The 9028-nt window shown below is 45.4% G+C and overlaps 1 protein-coding gene across 1 annotated transcript in view; it reads right to left on the reverse strand.

The window, feature by feature from the left end:
• pthlha (parathyroid hormone-like hormone a) overlaps positions 1-621 on the reverse strand; it is a gene marked incomplete at both ends in the record, with an annotated part of 6201 nt that extends 5580 nt beyond the window's left edge. The window contains one exon of the mRNA XM_080537861.1: positions 515-621. Coding sequence (XP_080393987.1) covers positions 515-621 — 107 coding nt within the window. The remainder of the gene's footprint in view (positions 1-514) is intronic.
• Positions 622-9028: the final 8407 nt, after the last annotated feature.

The raw sequence follows: 9028 nt of genomic DNA on the forward strand, positions 1-9028 counted from the left end.
GCTTGGGAACTGGCGGGCGAGCAGAGGGAGGGAAGGAGCGAAGCAGGGAACGAGGGAAGAAGGGAGGGGGGCTAAGGGCTCCAGACTCCGGAGCGCTTTATCACACTGAGGGCTTTCTCCCCCTCTCTTTAAGTAAACATGCAGGTGGGCGAAGACTATCAAAACAGCTGCCAGCACGTTTCACAAATGAGCACATTTTCCAGCCTATTAGAGGTAACACACTCGCTCTCCCACCATGAATTACTCCTTAGAAATAGATACAGAGAAATCCAAATCATTTGAATGTGATAAAATATAATATTTTGTTTTTTGTTTTTTTTGCGCTCATATTTATAAACAAAAAGAAAAGAAAAATAAATCTGTGCGAATGGAGTGTTTTTAGCAATGTTCCCTTCCTCTGATTTCTAGTTTTTATATCAACAAACTTGGAATTATGGAAATCAAATGAAAAGTCATCAGTGATAAAAAAAAAAAAAATGTAAAAAGATGGATAAAAAAGTGTGTGTTGACTTACATTCTGTTGCTCAGGGCATCGATTGGCCTTCCATAGTGTGGAACAGGAGAACACAATAAGAACACAGCGAAGCACCACTGCTGTAGAACTCTCCTGGAGCAAAACATCCTGGAACTAGTTTTACCTGAAAAAGACAAGGACAGCATATACCTTTTAAAAATGTGCAATACTTTAATATAACACAAAAGTGTCAATACACCTGAACGGATACCGACAAACTGTTTATGTATTAATTCAATTGAATTGTGGTGCTTTCCAATTTCCATGTTTTCAGGACAGTTTTTTTCACAGCACATATCCATTTCTTGGACATGTTTACTATCCCTATAAAACTAAAACCGCCAATGCTGATGTTATTTCTGGTTAATAGCTGTCAACAGACAATGCAAGTATTTATTTAAACCGCAGAATAAACAGTGACCCTGTTTTTTACCACCCCACATTTTTCCCAGCCGACTAAGTCATGCCAGTTCAGACTATATGACTACAACGCTTATTGAACTCAAACCAGTCCAGCATGTTTCAGAGCAAAACAGGAATTCCAGCAAGTCTAATTTTGCCACCACAACAAAGCCAACAAAACCCGGCTGAAATAAAACCAACAAGCCAAAAGGGAAGAGAGGGGGGACTTACTTTGCCTCAGCTGGGTTTCTCTCCTGCAAAACGTCTGGTCAGTGATGTCCTCAGACCCACCAAAAGAGAGAGAAAACTCTTGCAAACTTTCCAGGCTGAAAAAACACAAACAAACAAACAAACCAAAAGCTGTAAAGGGTCTATCCAGGTGATTTACGCCTCTGTTCAAACAAACTCGAGCACAATTAGTGTTAGAGTTTCTGGGTTTAAGGGAAAATCCCCATTTAGAAAGTCCAAAGTCCCACTCTTTCTTTTTTTCCCTCCTCCTCCTTATCTCCAAGTCAGCAGTCCACTTACTTTTCTCAACAACTTCTTCTCCAATAAAAGTGTAAAAAAATGGAACCAGAAAAAAAAAAACACCACCAAAAGAGAAGAAGAGTGATCCCAAAAACACCAAGCGTTGAGCACCAGTGGACTGTTGAGAGTTGTTGCTAGCGAGTTGTGTGATGAGCAGCTCTCCAGGTGGGCTTGCTGCTCTCTCAGCCAGCTCCTCTAGTAGTTCTGCTGTGGGAGGCTGACCTGAAGCCTGTTATAGAGGCAGTGCTGCAGCAGTCGGACGGGGAGAGCCTGGAGCGTGAGTGAGGGATGGGAAAGTTTGCAGCATGCTGTCTCTGTGTGTGCAGGTCAGGAGGAGCAAGGGGGGGACTTATGAGTGAGAGGCAGGACCCTGACGATGCCTTGCCCCTCTGCCCCCTTGTGTGAACTCCTGTGTGTGTGTGTGTGTGTGTGTGTGTGTGTGTGTGTGTGTGTGAGAGAGAGAGTCTTGTCTATGTTGAGACAGATTTGAGAAAGATTGAGAGAGAGAGGGAGAGGGAGAGAGGGAAAGGGAGAAAGAGACACAGAGACAGAGAGAGAGAAAGGGGGGGGGGGAGTCAGAGAAGCCAGTGGTGGCAAGAAGGTGGCGCCCAAGCAGCACTCCACAGGCAGTTAGAGAGATACAGGGAAGGAGCAAGGCTACGAACAAGGAGGAGGAGAGCAAAGTGTGTGTTCATGATGTGAGGGAGGGAGGGATATTGTGTGTATGCGTTTATATGTATGTGTGTGTGTCTTTGTGTGTGTGTGTGTGTGTGTGTGTGTCTGTGTGTGTGTGGTGTGTGTGTGTGTTCCCCATCCCCCAATGTTACCCCTAAACGTATGTTGCACGCCTGGTTAAGGGAAATTCACAGCATTCTTTACACCCCAAAGAGGCAATTTAGTGAAAAGTGATCAAATCTGCTTTAGCTCCACTGACCAAAGCACTTTTTAGGGACGAGATGAAGTACAGCAAGGTTTTAGAGTAGCTTTAGCGATGTTTTGATGATACATTGGACTGATGAAAAAGAAAATGTAAAAGCAAGAATGACCGTTATTATTTATTACGACCAGACATTCCTTCCTCAAGGTTGTAATTTCTCAATAAAAAAAAGTATTGAAGTGTTTCCTTGTTCCATGTCAGCTGTGAAGGTATTTCACACGGACGGATATGTTCGATTTGAGTTGAGGGAGGGAGGGAGGGGGGAGGGTAAGGGGGTTCTGCTTTAAGTACGTTGGCTTGGCGTCGTAACTGTGTATGAGATGCAGAGTGACGCAGATGCAGACTTGAGAGTGGTTCGGTGACAGTGGTTCAGTGACTAAGGGTCATGGCTTGCTTTTGCGCAGCCCTGGTCGACGCTCGCTGCTCCGCACTGCTCGGACACTGCTCGGACACTGAAGAGAAGTCGGTGACTTCGTTTTGGTTTCAGTCGTTCCTCCCCGTCCAGGCGAGACCCTCGGCCATGGCGTTCTACAGAGAGGTACGCCACCACACCAGAGGCGGCCTTGGTCTGTTCTGTCTGTTCTGTCAGGCCAAAGCAGCGAAGCCTAAAGAAGCGTCCGATGCTAGCTCGACCTAGCCCCCCAAAACGATACAAGTACAGATGCAGTCCTAGGAGTCCCAATGCTATAAGGTGCTAGCTAGCTCACCAGCTAATGCTCTCCTGACCCCTGCTGGTCCTACCTCAGATGTCTGAGTGTCATAGTCCCTAAAAGCAACACCATAACGTCCCTTATCTAACCTGAACTGGCAAGGAACTGTGCCATCACGCACACTTTAACGACAGGCTTTGGAACCACTTTATTTTGTAAACTAGATTGGGGCTGTGCTAATGATACTAGCTCAAAGGTATTTGGGATGCGCACTGCACAGCCTTTGCTGTTTGTTTGTTTCTTGGTATGAAGCGCTCGGGCTACAAACAGCAACAAGCATCTCCCAGACTAACGAGATCCAGAGGTCCGCTCGGTCGGTCGTCTCTGGTACTGTTTATAGGAAACATTCCTCTCTCACCCTGGATCTCTGTGGATCACAGCTGGAGAGATACCTTAGCGCTCTGATGAGGCTTTGGCCCACCATCATCAGTCTTACTCAGCAGAATGTCCTTGAGGGCTTCCACCTTCATTTCTTAACGTGGGATAAAAATTTAAAAAAAGAAAGTTGTGTGTGACTTTTTTTGGTAATCTTTAAATGTAAGGGGCCCAAGACAAGGCCTATCCTTACTAAACAGCTGGCATGCATTGCTGATATTTCAACTCTTGTCAGTCAGAGCAGTGAAGGGAATGGAGCTCTCACCACAGTGTTTCTTGTACTTCCTGTTTTTTCCCCTCTCCTTTTGGAGGAGAGAAAGGAGTTTCACACATGCTCTCTCTCTCCTCCGCCAAGGTTAACTAGGGGAAGAGAGGACAACGGGAGCACCACACGGGCTCGGACCATGCACCATATTGTAATCCTGGTATTTGATGTTTTTTTTGCGGGGTGGGGGTGGGGGGTGGAGGTAGGGTGGGCGCGACTTTAATCAGCCTGGGTGTAATAGCTAATCCGTCCCACCCATCATCAGCTTTCCCCCTCTGAATATTCCGGAGACTCTGAGACTCTGAACGTAAGGAGCAGGCACGAAAGCCCTAGGATTAGCCCACCGTGCATTTCCAAATGTTTAGCTAACATTATGGACAGCCTCCAAGGGTTTTCAAATAGGGCAGCGTTCCTTAAACAGGTCCAATATCCCAAATGAGGAATGACGAATTCGCTTGCAGAGGGAAAGCCCTTTCACATACTGTAAGTTTTGAAGGCTGCACTTGCGTGTGGATATAGATTATGATCAGGAAGTTCACTTTGTGTTCTGACTCAATACTCACTCAAGAGAGTTGACTAAGCTTCCAAATTTTCTAATTTCTAACTTTTCTGTCCTGAAGGATTTTGTTGGGCGGGGTCAGATATAGTATAGAGAGAAGGGGGTGGCTGTGGCGCAGGAGGTAGAGCCACCGTCTAATGATCGCAAGGTCGGCAGATCGGTGGTTCGAACCCCGGCTGGCCACATGTTGAGGTGTCCTTGGGCAAGACACTGAACCCCAAATTGCTCCCAATGAGCGGGCCAGCTCCTTGCATGTTAGCTTGCCGCCATTGGTGTGTGAATGTATGGGTGAATGAGAGGCCATTGTAAAGCGCTTTGGAATAAGGCGACTATATAAGTGCAGTCCATTATATAGCTTTGCTTAATAGGTTGCCTGATTACTTCTCAAGTTAAACAGACAACCGAGGCCCTATTTATCCAAAATGGGTCCATTATGACTTGTTGTGAATGGCATCAATTACAATCGGTAGCCAACATGTGGACTCGGTTTGATGACATAACACACCTGAGTACGGGTTCCTTTCAAGAATTAGTTTTTTCTTCTTTTTTTTTCATTCATTAGTCTTGTGTAATAATAAACAGACTCCATTGTTCACTCCCAAGACTTGGTCAGTTGGGATATAAAAAAGAGCCCAAATTATTTAGACGCTGAAAGATTAGCCCCCAAGAGAATCATGGGAGTATTTTTCCCAGTAGGCGGCAAATTAGTAAAGTTCCTTTCCATTTTTATAAGCTGCTCTGTTTGCAATTGTTCCAGCCGTAGTCCAAAACAGTTTTCGGGGTCTACATCTACACAATAAAACAACAGAAGAACTCCCTTTTGCACAAACCCAAAGTCTCCCTGTCACTGTACATGCTGTCACTGTGGGCCACCCTCAACCTTATATAATGCTTTCACGTTCATTAGGAAAAAAATACCTCATACGATTCCACTCTGCAAAGTCTACTTTACCTGCTTATAAACAGGTAAAAAAAGGAGTCTTTTCCTGGCAGCAGGCTGTAAATGGGGCCTGAGCCAGGAAAGCTGTTTTAGATTCATAGAAAATTGCTGCGTTTTGGCAGAGTGCAACATACACAAAACAAATGTCCGCTTTTAATCTTACAACTTCATCCCCCCTCTCCTGCCTCTCCCTTTGAAAACAATCCTCCTCACAAAGGCACGTACTGTTATGCCCTTTTCTACATTTGCCCCACACTCTGCCACCCCAGCCCCAACTCAGCCCCAGCCCCAGCCCCAGCCCCATCCCCATCCCTGTCCTCATCACTATCCCTATCCCCAACCACAACCTCAACCCCATCCCCAGACCACACTCAGTCACAGGGGTGACTATGCAACGTAGTCTGTAGGCCTGCCAATGCACTCACATGAATGAGATCGAACAGTTAGTGAAAGCACTGGTGTGTGACTCCCACATGTGTCACGGAGGACAGGAAACAGCGACGGTGTTTACGTTTGGAGGAAGAAAAGGAGAGGGGAGGGGGTTTGAAAAAGAGGGGAAAATTAGTAAGCTAGAAGACGGGGGGACGGGGGACGGGGGACGGGGGGGGGGTGATGAAGAATAAAGAACAATGATGAGACTGGCCCAACCCTGAAGGTGTGCTCTCTCTCTCTCTCTCTCTCTCTCTCTCTTTCTCTCTCTCTCTCTCTTTCTCTCTCTCTCTCCACCCAATCTTCCTTCACCTCTGGCTTACCTCTGGCCCTTCTCCTTCCTGGCGGCATTGCCTTGGCAGAGGCGTATTTGAATTGTGAGAGGAAGAAGAATGCCCCATTCACCCGCCTCTGCCTGGACTGGGGATGAGTAGAAGCTCCGGTTTTATTGGCATGCTTATAGGGGACCGGGGAGAAGGATATAGCATATGCTCACCTCTCCATCGGGGTCAGGCACAAAGTAGGATTGTGCTCTCTCTCTCTCTCTCTCTCTCTCTCTCTCTCTCTCTCTCTCTCTCTCTCTCTCTCTCTCTCTCTCTCTCTCTTGCTCTCTCTCTCTCTCTCCTTCTCTGTCTATCTCTCATTCTTTCTCTCTTCCAATTTGCTCTCTCTGTCTATCTTTCTTTCTCTCACAATCGCACGCACACGCACACACACACACACACACACACTGTACACTACCAGACAACCACAAATGCTACAACCACGTAATGCTTTCGAGGTATAAAAGCCACAGCATTCATTCACATTCTTAAAATAACAATTTTTTTACCTCTACTTGTAATACTAAATGCACCATTGTTATTGTGGACCTTAACAATATGTCAGCAATAAGTGCAACATGAACATTGGAATTTGTTGTTTTTTGTCTTGCTAAAGTTTCCTGAAGACATTGAGACAACGCTTGTTATCCCTAGTTTCCCTTGTGTAGAGTGTATGAAGGTCAATTGGCATGGGGTCTCAATCACCATGAAATGTCTCAATGCATTTAATCAACACAAATCACACGCAGACTGGTTGTATGTAGTAAATACAGAACTGAAGAGATTAATCATCAAAAGTGTCGCGTTAGACTTGCGTAACCTCCCGTAACATCTCCACACCGTGATCTCAAACCTTCATGTTCCACTGGGGGGTTATAGTACAGGCAACACAGAGGTGACTCAGTCATCGGTGACCCTGGTGCCCCAACAGAGCCATGAGGAGGTAGGGGGGAGAGGTGCTTGTGATCCGCCAGTCAGTCAGTTAGTCAGTCAGTCTGTCTGTCTCTCTGTTTGTCCGTCTATCAGTCTCCGGGTGATTTTTGCAGATCACCAAGATGGGTGTGTATACAGTACAATCCAGTGGTGTTGTCAGACTTGGAACACCACTGAGGCGAAATTGAGTCCCTGCGCTCAATTAGATCTGATTGTGGTTAACTGTCGTCTGCCAGTAAATTTGGATTAGAATGTGAAGAGCGATAGAAAAGTGGTTTTGAGCTGTTTTGACTTGCTAAGGGGGTAGTCTTATGTCATTTCACTGTGCATGTATTATTTTTTAAGCATACAATGTCATTAGCCTCTAACTCTCTACTGCTTAACCCCTAACCCTTTTAGCACAATACAAGTTAGTCTCGAGTAACTTGGAACCTTGGGATTTAAATATAAAACCATCCTCTGGATGATATCCTCCTCTTCCCTGTTTGACTTGAAGATCACTAAATGACATTCATGTGGTCCTTCACCCAAAAGTATCTCGAGAAACACCCAAACGACTCAGACTTGTTTCCCATTCCCCCTCTTCTTCTTCTCTCTCAAACAACATTTCAGCGCTACCTGTAGTCTCCTGAATCTCTGCCGTACACCACACTGACCCACACACTCTCCTCTCTGCCCCAGCATCCCACAGCCCACAGCCCACATCCCCCCCCCACACACACACACATCCCCACACACAGACGTGTTTCTCATCCAGACTCTGTGTGATTCTTTTTTTTTTTTTTTTTTTTTTTTTTTACCGCCCCAGACATGGGTTAGACTTGGGCAGGTCTCAGACATTATTTACTGTATTGTGGGTTGTTTTACTAGCTCATAAGAAGGCTCTCGTAAGAACAGGCTCACTAACAAAGTTCTACATCTCCCCCGTGACATCCTGGAAGGGACAGATGTGTCCGTCCCACACACTAATGTACTGGACCCTTTTTTTTTTTTTTTTACAAAGTACTGTGAGATACTATGAGTACTGTGAATACTGTGAGGTCATAATGTCATAAGGGCAAGTTGCCATGTTGCCCACTAAATACCTGCTCAAATATCAATCCGAGATTTAGATGTTGAATTGTACACAGTATACAGCAAACATAATACACAGATCATTATTATTGAAATGAATACACTTACCGATAAAGGGTTCAGTAGCTGGAGGCTTGTCTTCTTAGTATTATCACCAATCCATCACAGAGTTCTTATAGAAAAATAAAAACCGTCCTTGGCAAAGTCTTATAAAATATGCGCACTTGCCTGAAAAGAGTAGCTTGTAATGCTATAGAGATGCTGGAGTTGGTCGGTCTTGACTGGATGAAGACCTCTTTGCTTACTTGTGAATTAAGTTGGTGTTCAAAATATATACAAGGTTAAGCCCTGCTGCTGACATCACGCTGGCCATCATCACCGCCTCATTGTAATAGAAGACATGCTGCATATGTAATTAGATGGATGCTCTTACTCACGCACTCTATCTCTCCGTACCGCCCTCTATCCCTCCCTCCCTCTTTCATTCCCTCCCTCTTTCACACTCACTTTCACTCTCCCTCTCTCCCTTTCTCTTTTGCTCTCTCTCTCTCTCTCTTTCTCACACGCACACACGCACACACACACACACGCACGCACACACACACACACACACACACACACACACACGCACACATACACACACACACACACACACACACACTCATCTTTAGGCTATCATTTATTACCAAATCTAATGACATATGCCAATGGTACTTGGTTGTATTCTCCCCCTCGACCAGCAAATCACATGTTATTCACTAGTCTTGGTTCTAGGGGTTCATGGTTTTATGGTACAGCTGGTGTCTCACGCAGGGGAGGTTGGTAGAGGTAGAAATCTGGACAGGATTGTAATTACGTTTCAATTAAACATGTGTGTGTGTGTGTGTGTGTGTGTGTGTGTGTGTGTGTGTGTGTTTACTACCATTCCTCATTCCATTCCATGCATTACAATGAGCCTTGACCCTGGTCTCTTGATGTGCTTTTGCTCCAGCTAGGGAAACATTGATCCTCACACTTCCTGTCTCAGAAAACGTCCACG

Source organism: Nansenia antarctica, assembly GCF_963989245.1.
Source record: "Nansenia antarctica genome assembly, chromosome: 8".
NCBI classification, from domain to species: domain Eukaryota; kingdom Metazoa; phylum Chordata; class Actinopteri; order Argentiniformes; family Microstomatidae; genus Nansenia; species Nansenia antarctica.